General features: G+C 45.6%; 1 protein-coding gene across 6 annotated transcripts in view; it reads left to right on the forward strand.

Annotated features, from left to right (window-relative positions):
- The window catches only part of Mre11 (MRE11 homolog, double strand break repair nuclease), a 52195-nt gene that overhangs the window by 18965 nt on the left and 17591 nt on the right, over window positions 1-15639 (forward strand). For all 6 annotated transcript variants that reach the window (XM_052752514.1, XM_052752542.1, XM_052752496.1 and 3 more), the window contains 7 exons: window positions 922-1107; window positions 2875-3046; window positions 6316-6396; window positions 8750-8876; window positions 11265-11368; window positions 12364-12537; window positions 15144-15206. In XM_052752514.1, the coding sequence (XP_052608474.1) occupies window positions 922-1107; window positions 2875-3046; window positions 6316-6396; window positions 8750-8876; window positions 11265-11368; window positions 12364-12537; window positions 15144-15206 (907 nt within the window). The remainder of the gene's footprint in view (window positions 1-921; window positions 1108-2874; window positions 3047-6315; window positions 6397-8749; window positions 8877-11264; window positions 11369-12363; window positions 12538-15143; window positions 15207-15639) is intronic.

Consider the following 15639-nt stretch of genomic DNA (forward strand, 5'->3'; position numbering starts at 1 on the left):
CCGCAGTTCAGTGTCCTGAAAACTGTTAAGTTAAAACGACCATTTTAGTCCTCCTTTTTATAGTCAGTAAAAGAAACAGATGATGTTAAGTCACTGGACCCATTTAGGAGTTTGTTATTTTATTATGAAGTTTAGATTTAACTCACATTTTTATTTATTTATTTATTTATTTATTATGTATACAATGTTCTGCCTGCATGTATACGTGCACACCAGAAGAGTGTATAGATGGCTGTGAGTCACCATGTGGTGCTGGGAATTGAACTCAGGACCTCTGGAAGAGCAGCCAGTGCTCTTAACCTCTGAAACATCTCTCCAGCCCCCTTAACTCACTTTTTTAATCTGTCTTCTTTTTTCGGTGTGTGATCAGGTCCGCTTGTGGGTTTGTGGTGTGTGATCAGGTCTGCTTGTGGGTTTGCGGTGTGTGATCAGGTCTGCTTGTGGGTTTGCGGTGTGTGATCAGGTCTGCTTGTGGGTTTGTGGTGTGTGATCAGATCCGCTTGTGGATTTGCGGTGTGTGATCAGGTTGTGTGTGATCAGGTCCGCTTGTGGGTTTGCGGTGTGTGATCAGGTCCGCTTGTGGGTTTGTGGTGTGTGATCAGGTTGTATGTAATCAGGTCCACTTGTGGGTTTGCGGTGTGTGATCAGGTCCGCTTGTGGGTTTGCGGTGGACAGATCTTGTTTTCCTTGTGTAAACTCTGCCATCTCCTTTCCCTGCATACCTGGCCTCTTCCTACTTCCTGTCAGGCCTCTGGCTTGATTATGTCCTGCAAGTTTGTAAACCTGTGCTTTGGAATTCCATACAATACCCATCCCTTGGGCAGTTTCTAAAAAGGATAGAGAAAAAAGATCTGTGTAGACCTAAGATGGAATTTCCCTTACTCCTGTGAACTTATATTCTGCTCTTAAATCTTGGTGTAGGAGTAAACATGGAAATACCAACTTCATCCCAGAACAGTTTTTGGATGACTTCATTGACCTCGTTATCTGGGGCCATGAGCACGAGTGTAAAATTGGCCCAACGAAAAATGAGCAGCAGCTCTTCTATGTGTCTCAGCCTGGAAGCTCAGTGGTGACTTCCCTTTCCCCCGGAGAAGCTGTGAAGAAGTGAGTACTTACGTTTCTAAGTCAGCTCTTAAGACATCCTGGCTGTAGCCTGCTTACCCCACATCCGTGGTGTTGACAGCAGAGCACAGCTTAGTTAGTTTTTGGATTTCATTCATTACTCTGTGTGTGAGAGGAAGCTCATATACCGCAGTGAGGTCAGAAGACAGCTTTGGAATCAGTTCTCTTCCACTTTGCTCAGGTTCTGGGAATCGAACTCGGGTCTTCAGGCTTGCAGACAGGTGCTTAACCCACCGAGCCGTCCCTCCTCCCCTGAGGTCTCTTTGTATGAAGGTTGGTTATTGTAGTTGCACTGTTTTCTTGGTTTTGAGGCCTTTTTTTCCACTTTGTCTCATTTATTTTTAGGTAAATAAAAAAATGAAAACTCAAACAAACACTTGCTGCTTTAAGAGAAGGAGTACAGATATCCATAGTTCATTTGGAAAGACAAACACACAATAGAGTGGAGGATGATAGGGAAGGGCAGGTAGGGAGCTGAGTAGATGATTTAGTTAATTTAATAAAATGCCTCACAGTAGAATCCAAGAATTGGGTAAAATGGGCTCTCTTCCAAAGTTCTGACTTTGCTGTGCATACATTTTTTTCCCCACAGTAAAATGGGGGAAACGGTTTTTCTGTAAGTTCTTTGGTCTTGAACAACTTCTATTTAGCTTGCCTGGACGTGGTCTTGCTCAGTTACCAAGGGAAGGCAGAGGTTGAGCTAATTAATTGCCAAGGTCTCTTCTGGGCCTCAGATTCTTCTTTTTGCTCTTCCTCTGTGACAGGGAACACAAAGGTGACCACCACAGAGAGCAGTCATGTAAGTCACCATGATCTGTCTCACTCTTCTAATGGAGCTGTGGTTACAGCCATTTGGGGTAAACATCCCAGTTCAGCCTTGGCTCATGCAGGGCCTTCCTCAAGTCGATGTTCCTGGATGTCTGCTTCTTTCCAGCCTACAGTTCTGCAGCCTCACAGGGTCACTCCTAGAATGTGATTTCTACTCAGATGTGATTAGATTCAGATTTGGGCAGCTCAAATGGCAGTTGGCAAAGTCTCTACATAAGCACATCCCCATAAAGTCACTTAGCTGAGCCTTTTCTGGTTATAAATATACTGTTGCAGCTTATCTAATTTCTTTCGGGTCCATGTTGGGAGGTGGCTTTTCAGATGGTGTCTCACGGTATAGGACAGGCTGGCCTTGAACTCATGGTCCTCCTATCTTTGCCCCCAAGTGCTGGGATTAAAGAATGTGTTACGATGCCTAACTCTCTAATTCGATTTAAGTTGTTGACATTTCGTGAACTGGGCTTCTGTGGAAGGTCTTACCCAGTGATCTGCTCAGGTTTGGATGGTTATCTTAGCGTTGGGATAAAGAGCATGGCAGTGGAGTGTGTGCTTTTGGGTTTTCCTGGGGCTCTGTCGTGATCTGGGTAGCATTTTAGTATACTGCTGTGAGACAGGAGATGATGGAGGAGTACATTTTATTCTTACAAAGAAGAATGTTTGCCATTTTCTACTATAAAAAAATTAAAGTTAAATTGACAGAAACATCTATTTTTAAGAGTGTTTTATAAGAACTAAGAGAAAAATGGAGCCTTTTGTTTGTTTAAGAAGGGTCACAGCTGGCCTCTAACTTGTTATCCCCCTGCCTCAGTCTCCTGGGTGCTGGGATCACAGGCATGTGCCCCCATGTCTGGTTGATAGCTGTGATGCGTCCATCCTGCTGAGGATGTCTCCTTTATGCCTGAGCTCTTGGTTCTTCCGTAGACACGTGGGCTTGCTGCGCATTAAAGGCAGGAAGATGAACATGCAGAAGCTGCCTCTCCGCACAGTGCGCCAGTTCTTCATGGAGGACGTGGTTCTGGCTAACCACCCGAGCCTCTTCAACCCTGACAACCCTAAGGTGACCCAGGCCATCCAGAGCTTCTGCTTGGAGAAGGTAACTTTCTCAGAGCAGCAGTGATGTCCGTGTGGTTTGAGAATCAGTGAGCTTCCGTCACAGGGCTGAGCAGAGCAGAGGGAAGCTGCAGCACCACTGGCACCCAGGAAGTGAGGTCTTTTCGTTTTTTTAGTAGATTATTTACTGATTAAATTTGTTCCTTGACAGTTTCACACATGTATATAATGTCCCCCTTCTCTCCCTTTCACCCTTGACAGCCCCCTCCCCCACAATCTTTCCGCATTTGTGTCTTTTTGCTTTGTGACTCATTGAGTTTAAATGGGGCCATCTGCTTTACCCTGGTGCCTGGCAGGCTCTGAAGATGACTGCCCCTGCCTTCTCCAGAATCCGTCAGTATCCAGCAGTTGATCTGTGACTAACTATTGGTCTTGTGCAAGCCTGATGCAGCTGCAGTGAGTTTATGATTGTAATAGCTATGTCACGCCCACAAGGTGATTCTTTGCAGCCATTGTCTTCTGGCTCTTACATTCTTCTGCATCTTCTTTTTCAATGTCCCCTGAGCCTTAGAGGGGGAAGTATAAGTGGACTTTTTTTTTTTTACATAGAAGAATGATAGATATAGAGAAGATGTTAGTTAATTCTCCTAGAACTTCTTTTAAAGAGCATACACATCCATCTCCTCACTTTGATCCGTGTTTGATAACTGGTTCATCTTCCTTGTGAAGGCAGACGTTGACTTTGGAGATGGGAGGACACTATGGTCCCACACCTCTCTCATCTCCATTATACATTCCTCCCACCCTGAAAACTACTCCAAATAAAATTGAGCCTCCCTTTGTGCTGGAGCTGGCTGCCCTTCCTCAGCCTCCGAGGTTCTGGGTGCCCTGCCGTAGTTGGGCTGTGCAGTTTATCACATACAGACCGGCAGCTTGACAGCCTTAACTGCTGACATTCTCAGTCCATACGCTGCCGGCTTTGCCTTTACCTCGTAGTCTCATGGAAGGTAAGAAATGGGATGATGATGACGGTCAGTGATGCGTACTGACTGCTTCTGTGTGCTGCGTCCCGGGTATCATTTAATCCGTTCACAGTGCTGTCTGTGGGTAAGTCCTACCTCCAGTTTTCTCTTTTTTCTTCCTTTGTTCCCTCCTCCTCTTCCTCCTCTTCCTGTTGTTATTTCTAGGAATTGAATCCAGGGCTTTACAGATGCTAGACAATCTCTCTGCCATTGACTGCATTAGCCTCCTAATCCATGATCTCTGCCACAAACTGGACCTCAGATTAGGCAACTGGCCAGTGTCACAGCTGAAGGAGCAACCTGCGTGGCTTTTGTAACTGAAAAGCTTTGGTGTGTGCAGTTTCACAGTGACTGGCTTCCCAGATCCGGCTGACTAGGGCTGTAGCCTCTCTGTCTGCCGTTCCGTCCTCAGCATACTCGAGCCGTCCGTGTCCAGTTGATGTAGAACTAGCCATCACAATCCCTTTCCCCGCAGTCATGATAAGACAGACTGTGAAATGTTCTCTGAGGGTTGAAACCACCTCCTTTGCAACCCCTGCTCCTAAATTCAATTGTTTTGCTTTCTTTTTTTCTTTTTTCTGTTTTGAGATGGGTTCTTGACTTGAGGCCTGGCTAGTCTGGAATATGAGTTTGTTGTGAACCTCCTGCCTGTCCCTCTCAAGTGCAGGATCCCCAGCATGCCCCACCCTTAGGAGAGTCCTAAGAATCCCGAGAGGAGAGTGGTTGCTGGCAGCAGAGAGTCAAGCTGTGTGCATCCTGGCCGTTCTGATATGGTCAGTGGTCCTGTTGTTACCGTCCCACCTGTGAGGACAAGGCCATGTGGGAAGTGTTTCGTATTTTAAACTTTTTTGTTTTGTAAACAGCCTTGTTCTGTTGTTAAGCTGGCCTGGAGCTCACTCTGACACCTTAAACTCTGTCTTTGTGCCTCTGGAAAGTGGGGACCCAGGTGTGCCGCCATGCCCAGCCTCCTAGCTCTTCTGTGTAGCCCTTGTGCTGCCTGGCTCATGGGTGCTCATGCACGCTCGCTGAACTGCGAACTGGCCGAGCAGACCTCACTCTTGAAGCTCTCTGTGTCTAGGAGCAGGGTCACCAGCACAGGTGGCTGTAGACTGTGAGACATTCCACTCCACTCTCTCGATTGTACTACCTGCTTTTCCATGTGCATTCTGACAACAGCACCAGACACTGCTGAGGTAAAGTCACTGCTGAGGAGCTGGGCATGGCACTGCACGCCTGTAATCCCAGAGTGTGGCAGGTGGAGGCAGGGAGAGCAGTAGAGCATTATAAAATCTCAGACTTGGAGAAGAGCTTGGGCTGACAAACTACTGCAGCCATTAGGAAGACATGTTGGAATGAAAATCTGCCCTCTTAGACCTTAGCTCTCTCTCTGAGGCAATATAGGACAAGTGCTTTTGCTTTTGGATCTCTGAGACTTGATAAGCTTGACCTGGTACAGCATGAGGCAGCTTCAGATATTGGAAACACTCATCTTGTTTACTTGAACTTTTCCAAGGTAAACATTCCAAGATCCTATAGATCTCTGCAGAGTCTATGATGCCACTGAAAACCTTGATTCATTTGACTTAAAGTTAAGCAGGGGAGCCCATGTTGAAACATGAGTAGAAAATTGGAACAGAATCAGTGTTTACATTTTCTTGTGAAGGAGTTACATTAGAGATAGAAAAATTGCTGAGAAAGTTTGAAAAAGAAAAATGCTAAGGGATGGTGTTGGTGGTGGCACCACGAGGTGTGTTCAGAAGATGCTGTCAGTGACATGGGAAGCCAGGGTGGCCATGGAGCTTTGCCGAATTCCCACCGACCAGAGTAAAGACCATTACCCATTCCTTGACCAGATCAAGCAAGATTTATTTTCTGGCAGATAGGGCTGTCTCCCTGAAGTGGGGTTTGAAAATACAGAATTGAACACAGGAGAGAGTAGGGTTTATATAGTCCCCAAACTGCAATATGAAGGCGTTTTCGAGGAATGGAGGATTTCCAGAGGAATTTTGGCTACGTAGGAACTTAATGTTTTAACATTCTTTGGCAGAACATCTTATCAGGGTGTATTCAGTATTTGAGTCAACTCCATCGGGTAGAGAGCATGACAAATTCCAGAAACAGTTAAAGCATGGTCAACTTTTGCAGCAAACAGTAATGAACTTGTTTTGACCTTATAACAAAATGGCCTCCATCCTTAAGATGGAGTCAGGCCAGTCCATCAGTAGCAGTAATATATAAACTATGTTAACCAATTTACACAAAATTTAACACTTGGCCATTTTATTTTGAGATTGAAGGAATGCTTGAAAATGCTGAGCGCGAACGGCTGGGGAATCCTCTACAGCCAGAGAAGCCTCTTATCCGAGTACGGGTAGGTCCTTCGTGAATTCAACCTCACCAGTTTTCATAATAATGCAGACTTTACATGCTTTTCTGAAAAGTAGTAAGTTAAATGCTTAAAGTAGTGAGGATAGATGGGAAGCCATGCGGCATGACGTAATCTCAGGTGAATTTGGTAGGTTTGGTACTTTATTCATAGTCTGTCATTTCCTAAATGATTTGTTTCTTGTGTGCTCCACTCCGAGCACTGGCCTAGCTGAGGCTCCAGGGAGGAGTCCCATCTGTTCTCTCTCTCCCTGCTGCAGCACCTCACAGCCCGGTGGTTTGTGTGATCTCAACTAGAAGGTTTCGTTACACTCTTGCTGCCCTATGTGGATTTCTTGTTCTGGTTCCTGTGTGAGCTGCACTGTCAGCCTGCCTTTCCCACTCTGATATAAACAGGGTGGAGCGGGCCTGCCATTTGTCCCAAAGCAGCTTCCTTTCCGCCAGCCCTACTGTGTTTCTCTGACTCTCTTCCATGTGCTCAGACACACATAGCCTGCAGTCCTTCTGACTTCTGTTCCTCAGGTCACCATCATCAAGCTCTGATGGAGCAGGTAACCTTTAATTTTGACCCTGAGTTACTCAGGCCCTCCCTATCTCCAGCTCCTCCTGTCTCTTAGCTTTCTTTTCAGTCTAGGCATATTAAGGTTTCAACAGCATTTGGTAGTGACTCCTTATTTATCTGTAAGTCCCGATGCTCAGGAAGTGTGGCCTTAAGTGTCACCAGTGTTTAAAATGTGGAATTCCCACATTGACCCTGCTGCCTTCTGACAAGGTCCCCAAGAGATTTATCTGCACATTACCATTGGAGAAGTCCTGGGATACACCTGAGGGGCTGAGAACCTGATGGTGCTCAGTCTAGGAGGCTGGTGCCTCGGTGGTCAGAGTAGTCACAGTGTCACACTGCAGAGGCCAAGAGCCCTGGAATTGCATAGCCCAGGAGGCTGGTGCCTCCGCACTGCAATCCGGAGAAGACCTGGAGGGCTCCCGGAGAGCCACCGGGCCTGCAGTCCATGGTTGAAGTCTGGAAATGCTCGTTTAATATCAGCAAGGGAATCGACAGCAGCAGGAACAGGATGAGTCAACTCAGCAGCAAGGAGGAAGCAGTGACTGGTCTTCCTGCCCTTTCTATCTGCGCTCCTACCAGAAAGTGCCGTCCACATTGGGGGGCGGTTCCCACAGTAATTACGGCAGTGAAGACAAATATGGTTTCCGAGGGTTAGAGTCCCTGCTGCTGGGGCAGAGGCAGCAGGTGGCAGGCATGGTGGCCGTTGTAGAAGCTGAGGGCTCACGTCTTGTGAAGTGGAGAGTGCAGTTGGCAGTGGTTGAGGCCTTTTACTCTCAAAGCCTCCCTCCAGAAACATACTTCCCTGAACAAGGCCATACCTGCTAAGCCTGAGACTATGGGGGACATCTCATTCAAACCACTGTAATTAGTTGTTTCTCAGAACCCGGATGTGGAATTTCTCACTGCCTGGATTGTGCTAGCACTTGTCTTTGTCCAGTCTGAAGATGTCTCCCTGGGACACAGATGAATAAGCTGACATGTGTACTGAAGGTGTTTTATCTTGTTAAGGATTTGTCTTAGTCAGGGTTTCTGTTGCTGCAATGAAACACCACAACCACAAAGCAAGATGCGGGGGGAAGGGTTTGTGTGGCTTACATATTGCTGTTCTTCACTGAGGGAAGGTAGGGCAGGAACTCAAACAGGTAGGAACCTGGAGGCAGGAGCTGATGCAGAGGCCATGGAGGGGAGCTGCTTACTGGCTTGCTTCTCCTGGCTTGCCCAGCCTGCTTTCTTATAGAACCCAGGACCACCAGCCCAGGGAAGGCACCACCTACCTTGGGTTGGGCCCACTCATTGGTCATCAGTTGAGAAAAGGCCTTACAGCTGGATCTCATGGAGGCATTCCTCAACTGAGGCTCCTTCCTCGGGTGACTCTAACTTGTGTCAAGTTGACACAAACCCAGCCAGTACAGGGTTTATCCCTTTATTTTGAAAGTTGAAAAATTGACCTAAGAATCCCACCTTGTTTTCAGATAGTACCTAGGCTGTCACAGGAGACAGAGTACATTTCAGCAAGCTGGGATGGCATTGCCTTGTCCTCTTAAACAAGAAGTGTGTTTGTATAAACCTCACCTTCTGAGTATGATTCTGTCAATAGGACAAGTGATTTAACATTATCATGACCATTAGACATAGGACATGAGTTTGGAAAGATACAAGTATTGAGCTTTTAGAGTGATATAAATACTGTAGATACCAGACTATAGATTCCAAACTGTAGATGCAAAAAAGGTGCATTTCTCAAAAATTGGTACACTGTTTCCTGTCTTTCCAGGTGGACTACAGTGGAGGCTTTGAACCTTTCAGTGTTCTTCGCTTTAGCCAAAAATTTGTGGATCGTGTCGCTAACCCCAAAGATGTCATCCACTTTTTCAGGCACAGGGAACAAAAGGGAAAAACAGGTAAACTCGTTACTTTAAAGAGTTAAAGAACGCTCTGGTGGGATTTGTGTAAATCAGTCTTCAGTAAAATAAATGCAAGATAGTAGTAGACATTTTAGTATTTGTAATGTTAGACAAAAAAATGTAAGGGAATATTTTATCTTTTGAAAATGAGCATTTGGGGTATTTTCTAGTTGTTTGTTTACTTGCTCTTCTGTAGCCTCTGGCCTCACACTCTAGATCCTTCTCCAGTGTCCTGAGTGCTGGGCCTGCGGGCCTGCACTGTCCCACCAGCTGTATTCAGCTTTTAAAGTTGTGGTCATTGGGCTGGAGAGATGGCTCAGAGGTTAAGAGCACTGACTGCTCTTCCAGAGGTCCTGAGTTCAATTCCCAGCAACCACATGGTGGCTCACAACCATCTGTAATGAGATCTGGTGCCCTCTTCTGGTCCACAGTCATACATGCTGTATACATAATAAATAAATAAAAAAAAAAATTGAAAAAAAAAAGTTGTGGTCATTAATGATGGCTTGGAGGAAGGCTTTGTCTGCAGACACAGCTTTTTTAGACAGTGGTGCTAAGTAACAACACTCAGACTTGAGGTGTCTGTTCTTCACAATACATATTTCCTACCATGGAGTAATAGTCAGGGTGCATGCTTTCAACTTTTGCATTTTCAAGTATTTTGACTTAGTAGTGACACTTTGAAGTCAAAAGTGTCCTGTAGTTTGGTATTTTTGATGATTGAGTAGTTCGTTTCCAATTAAATTTTATAAACACTTACTGTCCTGTTAACTATAGAACAAAATCATCAACTAAAATAATACTTTTTCATAAGAAATATCAATCATGTTCATTATAGAAAGTCCTTCCCTTTATAACTAGTAAGACTTTTCAGCAGTGGTAAAAATTAAGAATGATGGGTTAGGAGAGATGGCTCAGAGGTTAAGATTACTGGCTGCTCTTCTAGAGGACTCAGGTTCAATTCCCAGCACCCACATGATGGCTCACAACTGTCTCTAACTGCAGTTCCAGGAGATCCAATGCCCTCCTCTGGCCTCTGAGCACTCCTTATACGTGGTACATAGGCATACATTCAGGCAAATGTTCATACACATTAGGAAAAAAATAAATAAAATCCTTAAAAAAGTAACTTACAAATGCTGTGAATTCAACCTGAAGCCATCTTTCAGATATTGAAGTGTTGGTCATACAGTGTTGCTATGGGAACAGAAAGCCACATGCATGAACTGTTTTGAATGTGAGTTTTATTAGTTACTTCTTGTTGGTTCCTTGACAGAACCTTGTCCTGTTTGAGTTTTATCCCCAGTAGGTTTTGGCCTAGGAATATTCTTTTATTTAAATTTGAGTTGTTTGGTGGAAATGATGTCACGTGGGTGTGTCTTAACTGAGTCTCTTATTTTGACCACTTTATTACATATGTGACATGGTGTAAGTTAATAGCTTCTCCACTGTTAAGATCCCTTATGCATAAAACTGGACTTGTTTTGTAAATGGCCTGAACGCAGTATCTGGCAAATGCAGAGTAGTCATTGTATTTAAAAGAAGTATCAACACTTTTGGATCTCAAACAGGTATTTGTCCACCTGGCAAGAGATGCAGTGCACCAGGTGGTGTCTCTGCATCGCAGGCACTGTTGTGTGTCTGCTGTGCTTTGGTTGACTGCCTGCACAGGAAGTCAGCAGAAGTGCATTGAGCATACTTCCTGCTAGTGCTCGCACAGAATGCTGACAGGTGCTCAGGGCTGAGAGCCAGTCTGTAAGAAGCATTGTCAGTGAAAGTGGCTTCCTTTATTTGAACTGGGGGTGGGGGTGTGGTGGTGACGTCAGCAGCCCTTTTGGGTACTCTGATTTATTATGGGCTCTGGAAGTTCTGCCCACCCCCTTTCTGTCACAGTAGAAGAAGCAAGTGATGTCTCTGTTCTTGTGAGAGTGTTTGGACTCATACTTCCTGAAGGGTTTTGTGGTGAGGAAGGGTCTGGGGACAATCTTAGCAGGACAGTGGCAGTAGCCATGGTCCTTAAAGATGGGGAAAGAGCCGGGCGGTGGTGGCGCACGCCTTTAATCCCAGTACTCGGGAGGCAGAGCCAGGAGGATCTCTGTGAGTTCGAGGCCAGCCTGGGCTACCAAGCGAGTCCCAGGAAAGGCACAAAGCTACACAGAGAAACCCTGTCTCAAAAAACCAAAAAAAAAAAAAAAAAAAGATGGGGAAAGAGTGTATGGACTGTGTGGAAAAGGAAATAAACCCAAAATAACACCAAGACAATTAGCAAATTTGAGGCCCTTTTTTTTGCCTCAAAATTGATGTGGAACCACCAAGGAGATGGTGAGAGTTTGACTATGTATGTGTTATAGAAGCTGCTGTTTTTTCCTGGCCCCCTTCCTGTAGGTGAAGAGATCAACTTTGGGAAACTTATCACAAAACCTGCTTCAGAAGGAACGACACTCAGAGTAGAAGACCTGGTGAAGCAGTATTTCCAGACCGCAGAGAAGGTAATTCCTTACAGCTCACAGTTCTAAGCATGGCTGACAGCAGATTTTAGTAGGCGTGTGTACAGTCCCTAACTAAAGTGACTCCACGGTGCTTCTGTGAAGTACGCAGTGTGAGGTAGTCTGTGTCAGAGTGTTCGGTGGACATTCTGATATAATTAACAGAACAATTGATGGCACTGTGCTGCTCTTCTGTCTCTGTTCTAAGTCTTGATCTAAGTTTCTATCTTATGTGCGAATGTGGTTTTTACTTTAGTTACATTTTTTTCTTTCCAAGACAACCATATGATAGTAAAGTCACTTGTACTTCTTTAGTCGTATTTATTTGAAAAAACACAAATCTGTTACCTGGAAGTTGTATAGGTCAGAAATGGCACTGGTCTCTGGGCTGAAAGCAAGACGTCAACAGGGCCATGTTCCTTCTGGCGCTCGTGAGGGAGAGTCTACTTCTGAACGTTCCCCAGTCTCTAGCAGTCCTCAGTTGTCCTGGCTGAGTCTCCTTTGTCCAGGTGCACAGCCAGCTGTGTTGCATCTCTGTCCATTTTCCCACCTGTGCCTCCCTCATCTCCTTTCTGAAACCCTGCGATTATATGGGGCTGCCTGGAGCCCCTCACAGTCTCCATAGTTATAACCAGACGATGAACAGCCGCACTACCATCTGCAGCCTCAGACTTCTCACCATCAAACATAGTCAGAGGTCCCAGGGTGAGGTGGGAGACTTTGACAACCATCATCTTGTCTCCCGCCATGGTTTCGCCTCGTTCTAGTCATCATCCCGGGCTCTTTCTGGGGACTCTTAGCCATTTAGACCTCTAAGGTTGCTACTGTCTTTGACTGCCCTCCATTTTTCTGGCTCTTTACTTTTTAGCCATTGGCCAAGTGCTGCCTGCTGATCCCCACCCCCAGCTTATCTTTCCCTGTAACAGATGGATTTTCGTTCTTGGGTAGTGACTGCATGAGGAACTTGTGCATCGAGCAGCTTGTGTTTTCTTATGCAGAATGTCCAGCTCTCACTGCTGACAGAAAGAGGGATGGGTGAAGCAGTTCAAGAGTTTGTGGACAAGGAGGAGAAAGATGCCATCGAGGAATTAGTGAAGTACCAGCTGGAGAAAACACAGCGGTTTCTCAAGGAACGCCATATCGATGCTGTGGAAGACAAGATCGATGACGAGGTGGGCTGCTGGTTGGCAGCCAGCTTTTGGTTTGTGTCTGACTGGCCGCTGTTTAAGTCTGATTCATATGGTGTCCCCACCTATAAAGTTGAGGGGATAAAATGAGGACTGAATTAGACAGTGTCTCGGCAGATCCCAGGAGAGTTGGACATGTGGCTGGGGCTGAGTTCAGGTTGGTTCTATCCAGAGACAGTGTCTGTCCGAGCTCCCGAGAGCGCTTCAGAGTGAAGCTTGCAGAGAAGACTTGCTGCTGCCCTTTCACTTTCTCGTTAGTCTTGACTGAGTCTCACCTAGAGCATGTTTCCCTCTGCATGTCAAGGAGTGACAGAGAAAAGGCTTCCATCGGGTTACATCGAAATTTAAATGTTGGCATGTCAAAAAGAAAAATTAAAGGGTGTGAACATGGAGAAAATATTTGTGACTGTACAAAAGAAAAGGCTAACATTTTCAATATAGTATTAAAAGGCTCATATAAAGCTTTAGAAAACATTAAACATTTCAGTAGAGCCATGAACAAGACGTGAAAAGAGAGTTCACAAGAAAATAGAAATGTCTAACAAGCTTGAAAAGGTGGTATTTAATCACAGTCAACGAAGGCCATTAATATTAAATGGATTTTATTTGTCCAGTTTGACTTCAGAAACTGGCAGTAAGTGCGCTGCTGGAGAGACGTGCTGGAACAGCTTCATGAGAGCAGCATGGCTGTGGGCACTGGAAAGCTGAGCAGTCCTTCCATAGTGTGGCCCCGGGAATTGTCCTGAGAAAACCGGAAGACAGAATAATTACTGCTAGTGCTGTCCTCAGTGGGGAATAGCTGGGAACCTTGTCTCACTGAGCACTGTCATGTAGAAATCTGCACGTTTTTGTAGCTGTGAGCTATTAGGAGTTTGGTCAGGTGCAGTGGCATGCCCGTAACCCCTGTGTTTAGAAGGCGGATGTAGGAGGATCAGGAGTTCAGGGCCATCCTTAGTACGTAATGATTTTCAGGCCAGCATGAGACCCTGTCTCAGATAAACAACAAAGTATGTTTTTGAAAGACATGGAAAAGTATTTTCAGTATGATGTCACAGGCAGACAGGACTATAAGGATGCAGAGCCATATTCACTGACACACTCATTTTCATCACACACATGAGTGTGAGTAGATACTTGGAGGTTCCAAACATACTGAGAGACATCATGGTTACAGATTTGGATTAGCTTCTCTATAGGGCAAACACTATTTTGAAAGCACAGTCCCTCACCTCTCATCTTAATGCATTTAGCATGGCCCTCTTAAAGCTTTGCTGTGTTATATGTAAATAGCATATTCATTGCCAAGTGCTGTTCAAGTCAGAGCAGGTGCGTACCCAGTGCCACTCACTCTGTGACTCTAGATGTGTTGGCTTGGTTGTTTTGTCTTTAGTGACACTGACTTCTGAGCTGCACAGTGTGTGTGTCTGTGTCTTTGTGTCTCTATGTCATGGTAGCCAAGAGCATGGCCCCCGGACTACATTGTCTGTGCTCAGAGTCAAAAGCCTCATCTGTGTGCTGATCCTTGAGTTCTCTAGGCTCTCTGTGCCTTATCTGTAAAGTGGATGAATAATAGACTCTCCTCCACAGTTGTGAGGATCAAAACAATGTCTAGCCGTGAATGACAGCACTTGGTACCCACAGCACCATGCCTTACTGTGTCAGATCTTTTTTTTTTTTTTTTTGAGACAAGTCTCTCTATGTAATCTTGGCTGTCCTAGAACTCACTATGTAGACCAGACTGACCTTGAAGTCACAGGAATCCACTTGCTTCTGCCTCCCAAGTGCTGAGATTCAAAATGAGTACCACCATGCCTGGCTCCCATGCTGGCTTTTGACCCATGGTTCCAGTGAAGCTGCCCTTGTCACGGTTTTCTGTGACTCACTTTACCAGCTCCCCTGTCAGGGACCTACTTTGACTGCTGCCAGACTTTTTATCGAGGCACTTTTACCTTAGAGGTCTTACAGGACTCCACACGTTAGGCTGCTTTCTTCGCTCCTTGATGGAGAATTTTCTTTCCTAGTAACTTTCATCTCTCCGTCCTTTTAAGCTAGACTCTCCAGGGCTCAGTCCTTGGACCCCTCCATCTACATCCCCGCTTTCTAATTTCATTCAGCTTCTTGGCTTTGGTGGTCTTTTCACAATTCTCTCCCATGCCTGTCCTCTGGTCTCCAGATGTTCACAGCTCACAGTGTCTTCCTTGTGTATGATGAACAGATCTCCCAAGCAAAACGCCCATTCTCTGTCCTGCTCTCCCGGTAGAGTTCTAGTGGATGCTTCAGTCTTTCAGTTGCACAGACCAAAAAAACCATCAAGTTGCCCATGACTCTGTCCTTCTGTCACCTGTATTCTGATTGGCTCTGCTGTGAGGACATACACAGTGTCTAACTTTATTTTGTTTTTTTTAATAACTTTTTTTTTTGGTTTTTCGAGACAGGGTTTCTCTGTGTAGCTGTGTGCCTTTCCTGGATCTCGCTCTGTAGACCAGGCTGGCCTCAACTCACAGAGATCCTCCTGCCTCTTCCTCCTGAGTGCTGGGATTAAATGCGTGCGCCAACACTGCCCAGCTCTAACTTTCTTTATTGTGGTCTAGGTCCGGCGTTTCAGAGAAAGCAGACAGAGAAATACCAACGAAGAAGACGATGAAGTTCGAGAGGTAATTTTCTGGCTGTAGTGTATTGTGTCCATAGGTTGGTTTGTGAACCAGAAGAGCCAGTGGGTATATTTGGACAGCTCGCCCAAGGGTGTGTGGCTGGGAGTGAAGCCTCTGGCCGCCCTTGGTTGATTGGAGCTCAGCTCACGTCAGTGACAAGTGTGTGGCTGTCACTGCCCTTCTCTCCTCTGCCCTTGTTGGAATGTATTTGTACGTGTGGGGGGGCAGACTCAGAGTCCTCACTAATGAAAATGACATCTAGTTCTGTCTGAGTTAGAACGTTGAAATCCTCAGTCTCCTTGAGTGTCAGGAAAGGAAGGTTTGAAACTGCTTACTGAAGTTCCGGGCCTCTGTCTAGTGCTTGCTGAAATCAGGATTGAAATGTACACTCGAGTTTTCTGGTTGTGTGTTTGTGTTTTGATTACTGCCACCATTT

Source organism: Peromyscus californicus, unplaced genomic scaffold (assembly GCF_007827085.1).
Source record: "Peromyscus californicus insignis strain IS unplaced genomic scaffold, ASM782708v3 Scaffold_11__1_contigs__length_118956290, whole genome shotgun sequence".
Taxonomy (NCBI): domain Eukaryota; kingdom Metazoa; phylum Chordata; class Mammalia; order Rodentia; family Cricetidae; genus Peromyscus; species Peromyscus californicus.